General features: G+C 49.7%; 1 protein-coding gene across 2 annotated transcripts in view; it reads right to left on the bottom strand.

The window, feature by feature from the left end:
- Positions 1-1,455: 1,455 nt before the first annotated feature.
- PLA1A (phospholipase A1 member A) overlaps positions 1,456-17,654 on the bottom strand; it is a 29,774-nt gene continuing 13,575 nt past the window's right edge. Inside the window, exons 4-11 of one of the 2 annotated variants that reach the window (XR_001137388.1) lie at positions 17,169-17,277; positions 15,884-15,985; positions 13,341-13,430; positions 10,537-10,704; positions 9,065-9,154; positions 6,530-6,642; positions 2,429-2,593; positions 1,456-1,872 (exon numbers count right to left, since the gene is read on the bottom strand). Coding sequence is in view for 1 of the 2 variants with exons in the window: in XM_012642233.1 (XP_012497687.1) it covers positions 1,788-1,872; positions 2,429-2,593; positions 6,534-6,642; positions 9,065-9,154; positions 10,537-10,704; positions 13,341-13,430; positions 15,884-15,985; positions 17,169-17,277 (918 nt within the window). In the remaining variant the exon portion in view is untranslated. The remainder of the gene's footprint in view (positions 1,873-2,428; positions 2,594-6,529; positions 6,643-9,064; positions 9,155-10,536; positions 10,705-13,340; positions 13,431-15,883; positions 15,986-17,168; positions 17,278-17,654) is intronic. The other variant, XM_012642233.1, reaches the window with a different exon arrangement.

The raw sequence follows: 17,654 nt of genomic DNA, 5'->3' as shown, positions 1-17,654 counted from the left end.
GATGTGAGCGTGACAGTTTAGAACAGTAAGCATCCTGGTGAGTGTTCCCATTGCATCCCTGTCCTTGTGGCCGCAGTGCCACAGCCGGGACAAAGGCCGGAGCTCTGCTCCTGGTGGTCTGGACGATCTGGCCCAGAGGGAGTAACTGCAGCCCGTTGCTTTATTGTGGAGAGTGAATCGGCGAGTCAGCAGTTTCCTTTTTAGAGCTTATTCATTTAAGGTTTTTTTTGTTTTTAAAGTGAATTCGAAGAATAGAAGAATACAAGGGCGACCCGAATATGGGGGAAAGCGTGACGCTGTGTTTGTTCCCCAGCCCCATCCCATCCATTCTCTGTCCTTCTCTGTCTTGCTGTATCCTGGGCCTGTGGGGGCCGTGTCACTGTGCTTCTTGCCCGCTGGCTTCTGGCCGCGGCACTCGATGGGGACCACTGGCAGGAGAATGAGGGAAGAAGAAGAGTGAAGTCCGACACTCTGTGTTCCTGGCGCCCTCCCTGCAGGGCTGCTGCTGGCTGGCTGTGTCCCAGGACTGCCGGCCCAGAGCCTCCTGTCTCAGGTTCTGGTGCTCCCCGCACAACCCTGCCTCTCTAGGCCTAGGGTAGCAGCAGCCTCCACTGCCACTGGCCTCGGGGAACTGCACTGTCCTTCTGCTTGCCCCACGAAGATTGTAAATAGTCCTTGCATTGGCCCCTTTTGCGGGGCTGTAAAGGAATGCCTGAGGCTGGGTAATTTATAAAGAAAAGAGGTTTATTTGGCTCTTGGTTCTGCAGGCTGTACAAGAAGCGTGGCGCCAGCATCTGCTCTGGTGCAGGCTTCAGGGAGCTTCCAGTCGAGGTGGAAGCGAAGGAGGAGCAGGCATGTCACATGGTGAGAGGGGGAGCAGGAGAGGGAGGAGGAGGTGCCAAGGCTCTTCTAAAGAGCCAGCTCTCCCCATGGACTAGTACAGGAGAACTCACTCATTATCTCAGGGAGGGCACCAGGCCCTTTGTGAGGGACCCGCCTGCCCGCATGACCCAAACACCTCCCACCAGGCCCCATATTCAACACTGGGAATCAAATTTCAACATGAGATTTGGCAGGGCCAAACATCCAAGCCATATCAGTCCTTTTTATTAAATTTTCCTGAAGTTACCCAATTTGATTAACCCATCTGCTTTTTGGTGAACGAGGTTATTTACAAAGATCAAAGTTTGGGAAACACTAACCCCAAGAAAATCCATGTGTCTTCCCAAACATCTCTCTGATCCCTCAAGCTCTCCAGCCACCCAGAGGAGGCAATGGTAAGGGCTGGTGAATGGTACCATCTTCCTCCCCCACTCCCCCCGTTCCAAGGACTTCTTTTCTGTTGCTATTTTAATACAGAGAATTCAATATCTAAGGTTTTCTCCAATTCTACAGAATGTAAATCACACTTTTTTGTATATAACAGAATTCCATTCCAATAAAACAATTAAATGATTCAGATATTCCATAAAGTTTTATTTTTAAAATTTTTTTTCTGTGTGTGTGTCTATTGAATCCTAAATACAGATGCCCAAATTTATGAGGCAATTGCAGTTAAGAACGAAGAGGAAAGCTAAAATGGTATCTATGTACGATCGGCAATGGAAATCAAGTTCTGTAAAATGAATCATCTTTAGCCTCCAAGGTAGCTCGTTATGGGGAAAATAACCAAGAGTTTTGCCTTCCTCCTTAGCGGTGATGGTGTAGAAAAAGTTGCGCAGACACACACACCCTCATCACACCTCACTCAAGAAATTCCAAGGAGATGTGTCCTGCCCGGGCTTCCATCATACACAGGCTATTTTCAGGTCGTGACAAACAGTCACGCTTGCTTGTAAGTTCACTGGCTCAGGTAAGCAGACCATTTGTTTACTGAAAGAGAAGAGCAACAAGAAGGCGGTTTCTTGGTTGGTTGGGAGAGAGGAATTATGTGGTTTTCGAGTTCCCATGATATCTGGAGCAAGAAGTCTACGGTGATGTCATCTGCAATAGGAGCCAGTTCCTGTGGTTCAAGGACCCAGGGTGGTGAGATTAATAACATAAATGACTGCTAGAGGCAGGGGAAAGGGGATGTGGATTGAGATCCACACCCATGAACGTGACCTGTGACGCATTTGAAGTCGAGGCTAAGGATGAGGAAATATACTATGAGAAAACTTTGTTCCAATGAAATCTTCCATAGAAATCAAATATATAAAACAGATAAAATGGAGTTTCTTATATTGAATTAAAGCCCCCCTCCTTGGCTTCCTTCCTAACATCCTCAACCCCAGATGGAGGAGGTTCAGGAAAACCCTAGGTCCTTGTCATCTCTGTTTCTAAGACAGTAATCACCATGATGACATGAACCTCAACAAGCATCACATCTGGAGGCAGGATCGGTCCCTGGTGTGTGTGTGTTTGGAGCTGGGCTGGATACTTGGCTTACTTGTCATTGACGGGCAGAGGGGCAGTGCAGAACTTCCCAACAATGGTGGTCCGGTCTTTTTTCCAAACCCGGCTGGAAGACTGAAACTTGAGTTTCACTTGGCTTATCTGGCACTGTGGGTTGGCGTGGGCCATGACTGCTTTCCCCTGGAGTTCCTGCCTAGGTCTGCAAGGGAAAGGGAAAGGGAAAGGGAAACTGATGACTGTGGCACTCACTGCCGGAGCTCCCCCAGGGCTCTGCTGGTGGCACTGGTTGCTGTCACACCCAAGGGGTTAGCCCCTTACCACAGCCCTTTGTATCACCCGCACCAGCCCCTTCCACACACCTACAGCTTTAAATACGACCCAGAAAATAGTTGTTGATTTTCAAGAGTAAACAAGTAGACACTGCAGCAAAATAGTAGCTCTTGGCTTTTCACATCTGGAAAAAATGTCCCTCATTCTTGGATTCCCAGCTGGAGAAGATCTTCACTTTCAGATCCAATTGCCCGGAAGTAGAGTCCTCTTTTAGGACATCTCAGTTCAAAGAATTCTATGTGCGGACTATTTTGTGTTAGGCTAGATATGAATGTGCAGTGGAAACAACAAAACAGGCCTTGAAGCCAGACAGAGCTGGGTGGAGCCCGGGTTTTGGGCAAGTTACCTAACCTGGTGAGGTGGCGGTGGAGTCCCACAGCACTGGGTATAAACCCCAGCTCCCCCACACGCTGCTATGAGCTTGAACCACAGGGTTTGGCACATACCGACTTCAGCCTAGGGGCCCAGAGTGAAAACGGAACCCAGGTCTCTCTTAACCACCCTCCCGAACTCGAACTCGCCCCTCAGACTCCCCATCAGTTTGCAAGATTCAGGCAGCACTTTGGCCTGAGACAAAGATGAGGGACCGACCTAGGGGGGCACTCCACAAAGGGCTGTGGGAGCCTAGACAAAGGCAAGAAATGGTGAGAGTCAAGTGGGAGGAAAGAGACCTGCCCTTAAAGCCCCACACTGGGCACAGGCACGGCCCCCTGCAGAGCCCTGAGGGAGTTACGTGGGGGAGTGGGAAGGAGCCTCGTCTGGGCTCCTGACCCCTCCCGTCCCTCCTGGGCTCTGAGGCAGCAGGGACTGAGAAAGCAGAAGAGGAGGAGGCACTGCTTTCCCCCCCAACACCGCCACCGCACAGTGCGGCTGTGGTCTGTCCTCCCCAGGTTGGTTTCCTGTCCTTTCTGGTCTTCCCACAGTAATGACATGTCTTCTTTGTGTTCTTTTCAGCCCAGGGTTAGTCATATGCTTTGTTTTTTCCTTTTGAGGGAAGATCCTGTATAACTCTGTTTAACAGCTGTTGCTTTTTTTCCCCAGAAGTATTATGAAATATTTCAGAGGGGCCAGGCACGGTGGCTCATGCCAATACTCCTAGACTCTGGGAGGCCACGGCGGGAGGATGGCTTGAGGTCAGGAGTTGGAGACCGGCCTGAGCAAGAAGGAGACCCCATCTCTACTAAAAATAGAAAAATTAGCCGGGCATGGTGGTACATGTCTGTAGTCTCAGCTACTCAGGAGGCTGAGGCAGGAGGATCACTTGAGCCCAGGAGTTAAAGGTTGCAGTGAGCTATAATGACACCAGTGCACTCTGGCCTGGGCAACAGAGCAAGACCCTGTCTCAAAAAAAAAAAAAAAGAATCACAGGAAAAAATAAGATTGTTCCCTTTAAGTAACTGCTTAGATTGAGGAGCTTGTAATACATAAGGAATGTGAAAGACACATTAAGTGAGTAGTCTGGGGACTTGACCCAGGTAAGTTCTTCAATTAGAAGGAAATCTTGGGGTTGTCCAAAGCTATAGAAAGTAGGGAAAGACCACACATAACCTTCTCCACATTTCTCCTCCTCTCCCATCCCCACCAATTTCTGATCTGCAAAATCGAAAATCAAGGACTTGAAGATAGAAGTTAATCATGTTCTGCTGGCCTTCTTCAAAAGCCTTATGTAAAGCTCTTTTGGGAAGGGGTAGCACACATCTGTGGATGTCTGTTTGAATTGCTAGGGGAGATTTTAAAATCCTGCCCTGGAGCCTATGCCAAGGAACCCTCATGCGATTGGTCTGGAGGGGCTTGGCATCAGTACTTTTTAAAGCCCTCCCGGTGATTCTAACATGGAGCCAGGGTTGTGTGTCATTTTCATGACACTCACCAGTGTTGTCCGATGTACCAACGGGCTGGAGAGCTGATGAAAACACCCTTCTAGAAGTCACACAACTTTGCACTGATTGAGTGGGAAGCACTCAGCTTGCTGCCCACCACAATCTGCACGGCTCCCCGGGCACCTGCAGGCCAGTGTCGGGGTCCGGACAGCTGTACCCAGCTGTGTGACCCTGGGTGAGTCAGGAGGAATGCTGGCTAGTGGCAGGGTGTTTGGGAGCCGAGAGGTGCCCTCCTCCCAGCGGAAACTTGTCTTCCCTCACAGCACGGTTCATGTCCAACTCTGCAGCCTGAGAAATATTTCCCAGCCCAAATCCGATCTGGTCACTCTCCTGTTTAAAACTCCCAGTGGCTCCCCAGACTGCAGTCAGGACGAAAACCTAATCCCTAACGTGTCCTTCAGGGCCTGGTGTTGTCTGGCCCTGACTTGCCTCCCCAGCCTCCTCTCACACCACTCCCACAGCCCCGGCTCTCTGCTCCAGACACACTAAGCCCCCGCCTGGGGAGCGCCTGCAAATCCTTCCCCTTCCTGCTCATCACTTCCTCAGACTCGATCAGGCTCCATCCTATGTGCTCTCACGGCGTTGGTCGCCCTGACAAGTGAACATTTCAGTGCGTGCGCTGCTCATTTCCCTGTTGCGCTCGGTCCATTACCCTGCAGGCTCCCTTGCCAGTGGGTTCCAGGAGCTCTATTCCATGGGGGGCACATGCAGGTGGGCCACCGCTTTGGGCAGGGCTTCCAGAGGGGCTGAGCTTCCTGTGTGGTTCCAGCGCCTGCCAAGCAGCCTTCCCCGCAGCCCCAGCTCCCACTGGGCGGGCTGCAGGGCTTTGCCAGCTCCACCCAGCTCCTCCCTCTAGCCTGAGGGTGGTAGCGGGACACCTACTGTCTAATCTCTGCAATGCCTCCCCATCTCCCTTGTGGTTTTCCAGCTCTTCCAACACACTTATAATTACTTCACTGTGTTAAATTCCTTCTCTTGGACCTCCTGGCATGGGCTCTATTTTACTGACTGGACCCTGACTGAGTCGGTGACATTCTCTGATCAGTCTGTCTCCTGCTAGCTTGTGAGTAACCAACCAATTGCTTTTTCAAGAAACATCCACCATCCAGGTGCGGCGACTCACGCCTGTAATCCCAGCACTTTGGGAGGCCAAGGCAGGAGGATCACTTGTGGCCAGAAGTTTGTGACCCGCCTGAGCAACATAGCAAGACCCTGTCTCTACCTATAATAAAGGCACCACTGTTTCTGACTTCCTATCCCCTGCAGGCTTGTGGCTCCCTACAGCTGAGGTTCTTTGTCCTCTCACTTCAAGCCTCTTCCCACCAGCCCCCAGGCCCACACCTGCTCCAGCAAGGGAAGGAAATGATCAGACCCAGTTTCAGGTACTGGAACCACCCAGCATCAGGCCCTTTTGGCTGCTACTCTGGCCATTACCTTGTCCTGATTTGCTAACTGACCCTCTGCCTCCGAGTCTGTTCTGGTGACCGACCTATACTGTGCCTCCTTGCCCGGAGTGGGCGTTCCCCAGGCTCTGGCCAGCCCTCCCTGGGCTAGTGACTGAGGCCTCCTCCCTACAGACACCCTGGTTGCCCCCAGCTGGATTCCTGAGCACTGGTTCCTATCAGAGCCCTGATTCCTGTATCCTAACCACCTTTTGGGACACCCCATTACTGCTGCCTGCCTGCCTTGTCTGGTCTCGTCTGAATATACTATGCTTAGACACAGTGCTGATCCCAAATCTAGGACAGTTCCCCAGCACGTGTCTGTGGGTGGGTCTGTAGTAGGTGCTGCCCCAGCCTAGTTGGCTGCCCACCTCCCCTGTCAGTGACCACACAGGCCTGACCTGGGATGCCCACATGTGCACACGTGTAAAATGAAAAGCAACTAACTCCCAAGGAGAAGGGTCAGCCACGGGGGACACTTACGTACATGGTGATCTTGACCGGGGAGTCGACATTACTGCTAAGGAAGGTGACCTCGATGTTGGTGTCCTTGTTTCTCGGCTTCTGCAAGGAAAACTCCACGAGGCTGTGATACACTAGGAAACCAAAGCGCATCAGAGACTGGGCCAGAGGGCAGAAGGTGTGCGATGAGCAAGCACCCCCGAGAGCAGCCGTGCTGTTGGGAATCTCAGCTCTACCTCTTAGCCCTGTGCTGTGGAGCAGATGACCTATGGGCTCAGACCCTAAGTCTCCTCACGTGTAAACTGGGGGTAATAAAAACAGACACCCATAGGCCTGAATGAGATTTAAATGGGTTAATACATATAAAGTCCTCAGGACAATTCCTATGCCTAGGAAATATTCAGTGTTAGTTTTTATTACTACTTTTAATGCTACAATGTTCCACCACTCCCTGTTTAGTGACATTATCATGGTAGTGTGATCGTGAAAGAGCCAAAAAAGATCTGTCATATACTGCTATTGGTTTTTTTGTTTGTTTTGCTTTTTGTTTTTGTTTTTTTAGCCAACACAATGTCAATGTACTTTATTTTTCCCTTTTTACACATCTTCTCTACGCTTCTGCTACCCAAGAATCCCAGGCCTGGGAGTTTGTAGTCACTATCCAGCAGGTCAATTACAGACGCTAAGTATCTGTAATTTCCCTTTCTTCCTGAAAATTCAGAGAATTGAGGCTAATTTAAGAAATCTCAATTATATTCCTCATTTGCCAGTTTCAGAAGGCCTAACATGTAGCTGTCAGAAGTTTCCACTTGGGAAAGGAGCATATTCTCCGTGGCTGGAGGGATTGCCTGCTGTAGAAATCCCCTCATTGTAATTAGCACAGGTTTACTTCAGAGAGAGAATCTGTGTCTATCTACAAACATGGTATCTCTGGTTTCCTGATCAGTAGACTCGTGACTCTCCCTCAGCAGGGACCTTACAGTGCGTTTAACCTCCACGCGTTCCCCAGGCTTCCCTCCATGTGCATTCTTAGCTGCGCAGACACGGCTGAGCCAGTTCAGGTTGCTGCGACCTGCCCAGAGCTGGAAGTAGAAGCCAGGAGGTCTGGTCCCGGCGGCACTGCCTGCACCTCCAGACAGAGCACCCCCTGCAGGCTGGCTTTGATGGGGCGCTGACCAGAGAGTAGCCGAGAAACACGGCCGCAGACAGTGGGTTCTCAGGGAGCAAAGCAGTCAGCGTGGAGACAGGTGGTGGGGAAAGACTTTAGATTTGGGAGTCAGAAGACCTGCAGTCGAGTCCTGACCCTTTCACTGCCCTTACAGCCTGGGCAAGTCACTTGGTGTCTCAGGCCCTTTCCTCACTCCTCCATCTCAGTGGGTGGCCGAATGAGCCAATACAAGTGAAAAGCCCACAGTTGACTCTGTAGCCCACTTTGTTGCTAAGAGATGGCCATGAATTCTCCGTGGCAGGAAGGTAGAAACACCCCAACTGTTCTCCCAAATTCTCTGATGGACTAAGGGAAGGGAAGTATTACTTCTTGAGTTGCAGTCACCATGCTCATGACTATTTTATTTTATCCTCGCAATTGATGCTTTGAAGTAGGTACTGTTATTGTTCCTATTTTCTGCATAAGCATATAAAGGTTCAGAGAAGTTAAGTAACTTGTTCCTGATCATGCAGCTGGTAAGTGGAGAAGCTGAGACTCAAATCCAGGCTTGTGTGAGGAGAAGTCTGAGCTCTGGGCTCCACACCACACTGCATTCCGCCTTCTAGTGCCACGAAGATGTACCCACAAAGGTCCCTCCACTCACTTGACACAAGCTGATCAGAAAATCAGTTAAAATTCGCGTATCTGTATAATTTATCACTTAAACCAGCATATTTTTGTCCTGTACACACAATAAAGAGACAGGACCCCAGGATAACAAGCATAAGCCAGGAAGTATGATCACCCTAGTTAAGATGCATGTAGTGTAGGGAAGGGTGGTGGTTCGGCTTGTCATGTATTTCATGGGTTCTAAGACACAATTTTCTTTCATGTTGTTTACAATCACTGGCATCTTTGAAGAAATGCAGTGCTTAGGAGCAACAGTGAGCAGCCGGAACGTGTCTGCACAGGGGCGGAGGGCAGAGCGCAAGGCTCAGTATCCCTCTGGGACCCTGACTTAGGCAGGTTGCCAGGGCGGGAGGCATGTAGGATGGCCACGGAGGAGGGGGAGAGAAGCGTGCAGGACGAGGAGGACGGAGGGCACTCCCGAACACCGCTCAGGGGAGAACGCCCACCGGAGGGCTTATTTCAGGGGCTGGGAGGAACTAGGATCAGGACCTGGACAGTAAGACGCCCCCACGTTCTTACCTGTAGAGCGTCGGTTGGGCTCACTCTACAAGTTGTGGTTTGGACCAGGAGCTGCTGCTCCACCTCCTGTGATACCTGCACCCTCGTCCTTCACCCCACCTCAGCTACACACTGGGCTGGACACAGCGCAAGCCGGAGCCCCGGACTCTTCCAGCCGGCACACGGGCAGAGCTGAGCTCATGCATTTCCCCCCTACTCACCGCAGTATGGAGCGCTGGAAGTGGTCATGAGGTAGACTTTCACTTCCTTGGGAAGGGGCTCTATCTTTACACCACTTTCTTCCACCAGCCCTGGAAATAGAGAAGCAAAGACAGCAGAGCCCTCGGGAGGCCATTCCAGGGTCCCACAGCACCCAGCCCTGTATTTAGTAATCCGTGCACCCACTTCTTCCTCAGACATCTACACTGCATGCTCATGATGTGCCATACTCTGGAGTGAAGCCCAGGATCCCACGAACTCAGTCCAGTGGGGGATAAACCCACATGTAAACAGGAAGTACGCTCTTCAGATAATCTGGCCCATTCTTGGTAGGTAATTATATGAAATCTGAAAGTATGTCTCTGACTTGCAAAACCGATCTATGTGATGGAAGTTTTCATGGCACTTGTGTCCTGTGCAGTAGAGCACAGTGAAGCGGGAAGTGCTTGACCTGCAGACTAGTGGGTGGCGAGTGGGGAAAAGTCATCCTGGGCAGAGAGTGTGGTTAGGACAGAGGCATGTGGGGTGAGGAGACGTGACGCACACGTGGGAGCACAAGCAGTCAGCATCCCGGGCTGTTCCGAGCAAGAGAAAGTGCAGTGAGAGGTGAGGCGGGCAGACGGGGTGAGGTGGCTGTTACATCTGCGGGTCCATCGCATGGGGAAAACTCTGCGTATGCCCAGTGAGTAGGAAATACTGTTGGCTTGTTTGAATGTGGGAAGCGACCCTACTTTAACGTTTTGTCGAGCTGGTATCCATTTCATTCATGTAAGCCATGACAGGCCGCTGCAGTTCTGAGCCGCAGAGGGGAGAGTGTGGGAGGGGGAGGGACCATTTCCACTACCCAGGATTTTTTTCCTGGAGCTCTTAATCCCAGATAACCCCAGGATATTCACAGCAATGGTCTGTACAGGTGAGTTAGAGGCCAGATCCCATGGCCTTCCTGGAGTCCTTTCCTCAGACAGGCCTGGATCATCCAGGAGGGTGCCCAAGCCTCCCAGCAATGAGGCATCCCTCCGGCTGGCACGTGGCCACACAACCTCACGCCTCTAAAGCGGGTCTGTGTGCCACTCTAGGGGACTCCCCACAACACACGGGCTTAGGGTCTGCGAAGATCTGGAGAATGGCTGGCCTAGCAAGAAAGATCTATGGAAAGCATCCGCTCTGAGTGTAGGGACAGGGGCTCGGGCCATACCAATGTTTCTGGAGAGTGTCCTGAGGCTGGACTTGCAGGCGAGGCCCTGCATGTGGGACCGGGTGTGCAGAGCAGGCAGCAGTAGAGAGGGTGAGGGCTGGGGCATGAGGCCAACGCCTGCTCCCAGGAGAACAGGCTGAGCCGCTCATCGTTTCATTCTCTTTTTCCCCGGTTGGCTAGACTTCTTGACCAGAGAAGGCCAGGACATTAAGAGGTGACAACTGGCAGGACTTGAACTTTTCCCAGATGTCAAAGAAAGCCAAAGGGATGAGATTTTACCTATCCTCGGACAGGAAAGCAGAAAAGGGTTACAGCAATCCAGACATTGTCCAGCAAGGAAGGCCCTGTAGCTGGCACAGGGAAAGGCCATCAGTGGGCAGGAATTCTCCAGGGCACTGATGTAGAGATGCACAGCCCGCATGTGATCACAGATCAGATAACTGTAACCTGAGCAGAGAAAAAACCACAACCAGGGTTTCAGTCAAGACTAAAGGAAAGTCCCTCCACGCTACTTACTGGAAGGCTATTGAATTTTATATTTATGCAAGATATAAATAAACAGGATGTTCCCTGAGCCACATTTTTAAAACATGAATGACATGGTTCCTGCATTGCCCCTTTTCCTTTTAATTTTCCTGCAGCACATAAGCTTAATCTATCAAGTAAATTGCTCAGTTTGAGGCCCATTCTTACATGGTCATGCAAACCCTCTTTCATAGAATGACAGGAGTGTGCAGAGAGTTGGAGTGGCTGACTCCACTGCAAGATGGATATCGGTACATATTTTTACCGTCATTGTCACACATACACGCTTATTATACCCAACCCAGCAATGAGACCACCAAGGGACTCAGCAGCAGTTCACAGCCAGTCTCTAAATCCAATGTGCTGAGGCTCACCTGGCCTCAGGTGAATGACTGACACACTGAATTTGCCAAATATCCTAATTTACCAAAAACTTGGTTTGTTGCTATTGTTGCTTACTATTTAAGTTTGCAGCAACCCACCTTGGATGAATTGACTGGCGCTAAGAAGTATGTAGTGAGACATAACTCCAGGGCTCTGGAGTCTGCAGACTCACCCTGCACCTTGGGACCCCCTCTCTGGGCCCTGCAATTGAGGCTGAGCTGTTGACTTTCTTGTCCCCTGTGGTTGGGACACTCTCCATGAATAAGCTCCTTCCAGGGAGCTGGGGCAGAGACAAACTAAACTCTTCTCAAATTGTGTTATGAAGAAAAAACAAAAAGTAGTCAATGAAAATGCCACCAAAATTTTCAAAAGCCATTGCAAGTAAACTATCCCATTTGGTCAGAATTGCTGGAAAATTTATAGGTTATTACAAGAGGCGTGTTTTTGGAAAACTTGTAAATTTGGTAAAATAGATTCATGTTTATTTAACAAAATTGTCAAAACAATCCTTAAAATGTTCAAAATTTGGTAAAGCAAGAAAAGACTAAAAACATATTTATAATAAATGGAGGCCAGGTGCCGTGGCTCATGCCTGTAATCCTAATAATTTGAGAGGCCAAGGCAGGAGGATTGCTTGAGATCAGGAGTTTGTGACCAGCCTGGGCAACACAGCAAGACCCTGGCTCTACAAAAAAATAAAAAATAAAATTAGCTGAGCATGATGGCATGTGCCTGTAGTCTCAGCTACGTGGGAGGCTGAGACAGAAGGATCTCTTGAGCCCATGTGTTCAAGGTTGCAGTAAGCAATGATTGCACCACTGCACTCTTAGCCTGACAGAGTGAGACCTGGTGTCAAAAAAAAAAAAAAAAAAAGCCATAGTAAACAGATCAGCATTTTCAACTCTCACATGAAATGCTGATACATTGTCTATATTCATAAGAAGAATATAAGGAAACTAAATGATAATTGATGCTTAGCTTTTGACAAATTCAATATTATTTAAGATAATGTTAAGAAGAACATATTCAATTAACATATTCAAAAATAACATTCCAGAAGAATATATTTAGAAGAGTAGAAATGTACATTCATTCAATGTGTTCAAAAAATTGTCTTCGCCAGATGTGGTGGGGTGTGCCTGTAGTCCTAGCTACTTGGGAGGCTGAGGCAGGAAGAGCCCTTGAGCCCAGGTGTACAAGGCCAGCCTGGACAACATAGCAAGACCCCATCTCTAACAAAAAGAAGAACTAAATTAAAAAACATTTTTTAGGCCGGGCGCGGTGGCTCATGCCTGTAATCCTAGCTCTCTGGGAGGCCGAGGCGGGTGGATTGTTTGAGCTCAGGAGCTCAAGACCAGCCTGAGCAAGAGCGAGACCCCGTCTCTACTAAAAAAATAGAAAGAAATTAATCGGACAACTAAAAATACATAGAAAAAATTAGCCGGGCATGGTGGCACATGCCTGTAGTCCCAGCTACTCGGGAGGCTGAGGCAGAAGGATCGCTTGAGCCCAGGAGTTTGAGGTTGCTGTGAGCTAGGCTGACGCCACGGCACTCACTCTTGGGCAACAGAGTGAGGACACTCCTTTCAAAAAAAAAAAACAAAAAGCATTTTTTAAAGATTATCTTGAAAACAATTTTACAGAAGTGTTAGATTTAGTAAAGTTGGTGAAATTATCATGCAATGAATTGATCTTTCAGCTAGCTAGCTTTGGGCACATTGGCTCGATTCTGCCACAGCTAGGCTCTACAGAGGATGCAGCTGCTATGGACTGTGTCACAAACCAGGGTCCAGGGAAAAATAGAGGTTATTGGCTTCAATAACCTCTATGCTAGATCACAGCATTCTAGCTCGGTGACAGAGTGAGACCCTATCTTGAAAACAAACAAAAAATAATAATAGTAAACAGAGATCAGCATTTTAAATTTTCATGTAAAATGCTGATATCTTGGCTATATTCATAGGAAGAATATAAGAAAACTAAACAATCTGCTCTTAGCTGGACGTGGCTTACTTAATCCATTCAGTATGTGCTGAATAAGGCATTGTGGGACACGGCAAAGGACGCCATCAGGAGGACGCTCTGTGGCCCACACTGGCTGACTCAACGCGAAGGCTGCTGGTGAATTCCAATCTCTGGGGCAGCCAAACACCAACTCCCTCTGGCTTTCTCACCTGAGTAAATGGACGTGGGACAGCCAGGTTGGTCCTGGCCTCCGTTGACAAAGTAGTCCACGTGTCCGACGGGAATCCGGATACCCAAATCTGGAAGGAGGCAGAGCTCCATTAACTTCCTTGTTTCAGGGGGATATTTTCCAGGTCCCACATAAGGGCTGACTGGCAGCAGAGCCCACCTCACCCCGAAGTGCTGAGACTTTGCAGCACAAGCCCACTGACGGTTTTCTAAATGGGGTTTTCCATGCCGAAAGGAACCAAAGAAGAATCAATTTATAAAACACTCATATTTGCCTAAACTTTTTTTTTTAAAATCCCTTTACACGAGTTTTTATAAATCAGTAAATATTTTAAACTTGGTCAATATCATCATTGAATAGTTTCTGTTTTCCTTTGAGGAATAGCTTGGATAAATATGTTTGGGACCACATTTCTAGTCTCCCACAAAATATGTTTTTGTGCTCTCCTAAGTGGAAATACGATGTAGCCCAAGAGCTGAGTTTAAGGGAGAGGCTGCAGCCTCGTCTCATCCTTGTGACCACGTCCCTGAGCCTCCATCTCAGCTCATCTGACCCCTCAGACTGGGTCAGGCCCAAGTGCCAGAGACCCCGATTGTCTCCGTCATATCGTCTCTCGCTACGTAAGACATTGGCTGTGTGTTATCTGTTTAATGTCATCTACCCAGGGGTTAAGCCATGACCTAGAAACTGTCCTGGAGTCCTGCCTTTCCCTTCCCCCCTGCCCACATGCTGCCTGCCACACATCCCGTCAGACCTACCCCCAACATATATTTCTCTCCATCTTTACTGCCACATCCTTGCCCAAGGACCATGATCTCTCACCCAGACCACGGCTGCAACCACCCTCTAAGGGCCTCCGGGCTTCCCCTCGTGCCACCTGGGGTGCACTCTCGGCAGAGGAGCCACAGCCACGGCCCTGAGCTCACTGGCACCCTCGCCAGGGCTGGCCTGGACTGGCTCCCTCTTCTCCAGCCTCACTCCGTACCTCTGCCTCCCCCACTGCACTCTAGCCACACGCGGGGTCCTCTCCTGTCTCTCGACAAGCAGCATCCTCTCCCACGTCCAGGCCTTCACTTTGGCTGCCCTCCCCTCCTAGAATGCTCTTCTCCCAGCTCCTCCCAGAGCTGACTCCCTCTCATACGCTAGGTCTCACCTCCCTGGACAGACTTTCCCCAGTAATCCTGTTTGCAGTAGACCCTCCTCAAGTCGTCCTCTCTCACATCTCCTTCACTATAATAATCACAGTGTATAACTATCCTGTCTGTTTCCTTGGACAGCTCCACCCCTGCAGGGCCTTTGCCTGCCTTTTTTTCTGCTGCATCCTCAATACCTAGCGCAGTGCCCGGCACACAGTGAGTGCCTAATAAATATTACTGAATGAAGAGATGAGTGAGTGCCTGCCCACACAGCCGGTAGGCTCCACATGGGCAGAGACCTTATTCGATGTCTTGTTCGTTGCAGCGTTCTTGGCGCATGCTACATAGTTCAATAAATACCGATTAAATAATAGAATAATTTTTTTTTAGTCATATCGGGAAGAGGCTCCTACTTTGAAGGGGCCTCAGAGGCCTAGCTCAGATGAATGGTGAGCAAATAAGTCATCTATTTAGCAAATTTGGGAAAAGAAAAGATTCACTTTATTAATTAGCAAGGTTAATTAATGAAACATGGCTAGGCAGGCCTGTGGGCTTTGGTTTCCCATTGGTGAAATGAAGGTGGGAAAGAGGTTGGACAGTATGACTTGCATTGGTTTCTTCCAGAATCACGAATCTGTGGATCTTGGTTGCTAAAAGGAGACGTCTGACCAAAGGGAATGAGACTTGGACATCTCTCCCTTGAACTGCAACCTCCTCCTGCCAGGGACTGAAGTCATTGCTCCTTGCACCACCACGCTGAGCACCGTGCCTGGCACAGACTCCATGGGCATTTGGTATGGAGTAGAGAGAACGAGAATGCCCACTGCCTTTCCCGGTTGGTCAGAGGAGTGTAGTTTGATCATAATGGATTGAGAGTTGGGGGGGTCTTTCCTGTGTCGGTCCCTATTGGAAGGGGATTCCCATTCTACACTGGACTGAAGAGCTGGGCTTGTCCTCTGGGGAGGAGGGATGTCCTGACAGGCCTCTGCGCCTGGGCAGTGGAATGGCCCAGCCCCCTGGGGCCAGGCGCACCCATCTGAAAAAGCAGCGTGACTTTCCCATAAGTCAGCCAGGCAGCCATGTTCTCCCCAGTACAAGGTTTAGAGCTGAATCAGAAGTAAGACTCCCAACCAAACATTTTCAGTGTATGAGGGAGAGTCCTCTTGCCTTTAGGTGGCTGAAAATAAATCCATCCTCTTCAGCGGTCACAGAATGACAGAGGTGGAAGAGACTTGCAATATCACGCTGGTAAACTCCTCACCGAACAACAGAAAGTCAGAGAGGGGCAGGCACCTCTGCCCAGGGCCACACAGCAGGATGCCAGCCTCCACGCCCCCACCTCCGCCCGCGCTCATTCCCTCACGCCAGGAAGGTCACCCCAGCTCACTGTCGGTATCTGTGTGGATGGCTTCCACAAAGCGGGCATCTCCAGGATCCAAGCGCTCCTCCAGGCTGGCCCTGGTGTACTCGGGTCCAGCGGGGTCCAGGCCTGCGAGTACAGACTGATGTCAGGGGCCCCTTTCCTCTCAGCTACAGGAACACTGATGGTTCCACCACAAACCTACCCTGGCAGCCCTTCCAGTTCAGGTCATAGAATCTTCTGACAAGGACCCCAGGGTTGGGAGAACTAGCTCAGGACCAACTAACCCAGGAAACCCCACTCTTATCTCTCCAGAGGTAACCTCTCATTGACTCAGTTTGTTTCTCTGGCTCTAAAATGAGCCTGATAACACCAAATGAGGTAAGAGTTAATGTAAGTAATATTTTATTTTATTTTAGAGACAGGTTCTTGCTCTGTCACCAAGGCGAGTGTGCAGTGGCATGATCGTAGCTTACTGCAACCTCGAACTCCTAGCCTCAAGCAATCCTGCCACCTCAGCCTCCCAAATAGGTGGGACTATAGGCATGCGCCCCTGAACTCAGCAATAGCTACAATTTTTCTGAGTGGTTACTGCGTGCCAGGCTTTGTGCTGGACAGTTTTCTAGACTCTAGTCCTCACAGCAACACAGTGAAGTAGATACTACTATTCCCATGTCTTGGTTTGGATCCCTTTCCTCCTTCCCCCAGAGAAAAGGCAGATCCGGCCACAAGGATTCAAAGTATCAGTAGCTTATCTGGGAGAAGGTGACAGAAAGCATGGTGAGGGAGTGGGAAAACAAGTCAGAGAATGAGCAAAATGTCGAGTAACTGCACTGTGGGCACCTGAGTCTCATCCCACCGGGGCCCTTCTGACGATTCTGTAGACATGACTCAGAATTGTCCATGGAGGGCCCAGGAAGCTCGGATGTTTCTCGTGCAACTCTCCTCCCTTATTGACTGAGGGTGGATCTGGAAGCGTAAAGTCCTCCACACTTCCGCAGGTGCTTAACAAAACTGTCGAAAGGTGATTTCCACAGTGGGGCCAGGGAGGTATGTGCTGTTACAACCCATTTTATAGATGTAGAAACTGAGGCTCAGAAGGAAATACATGGCCTCTCACACGGATATTAGAGATCGTGCAATACCAATACAATACCATTTTGTGCAAAAGGACCACAAATTTTAGTGGTAAAAGATGACTTGATCTTGAAAACAAAGGGTCAACACTTCCTTTCACTCCCTCAGAAGAGGCATTTCCAGGGTGATCTCTGTATCTCTAAACCCTGAGAGGATGGGCAGGGAGAAACATTACCTGTGATTCGTCCCAACTGGCCTTTGTAGAAATGTCCCACCATGCCCCCAACGTGGGCCCCCAGGCTAACACCAATGATGTGGATCGAGGACTCCGACACACCCAGCGCCTAGGACAGGCATGGACAGTGAGTTACATGTCAGCCACAGCCGCTGCTGGCTTCACAGTGACACACTTATCCCCAAGGCTTCAGAAGCCAAGGGCCCTGGGCATGACACACTGGCCACATGTGCTTCTGGAAAAAAGGGCAGAGCTGTCATTGTTAATCACTTCCTCTCTTCCTAGGCTCCTCACCCTGACAGCTTTCCTTTGTGTGTGAGTAAGGATCACAGCCATTCCCTCTTGAGGGGTGACTAAATGCCAGGCCATCTGCGCTCGCTGTGTTATGTGCACATTTTGCAGAGAAGCAGCCGAAGGCTCAGCGGTCCAATGATCTACCCAAGGTCGGTACTCTAGGTGACAAAGTCAAGACTTGAACCCAAGACC

Source organism: Propithecus coquereli, unplaced genomic scaffold (genome assembly GCF_000956105.1).
Source record: "Propithecus coquereli isolate 6110/MARCELLA unplaced genomic scaffold, Pcoq_1.0 Scaffold10, whole genome shotgun sequence".
In the NCBI taxonomy this organism is placed as follows: domain Eukaryota; kingdom Metazoa; phylum Chordata; class Mammalia; order Primates; family Indriidae; genus Propithecus; species Propithecus coquereli.
This window is presented reverse-complemented; position numbering and strand designations above follow the sequence as displayed.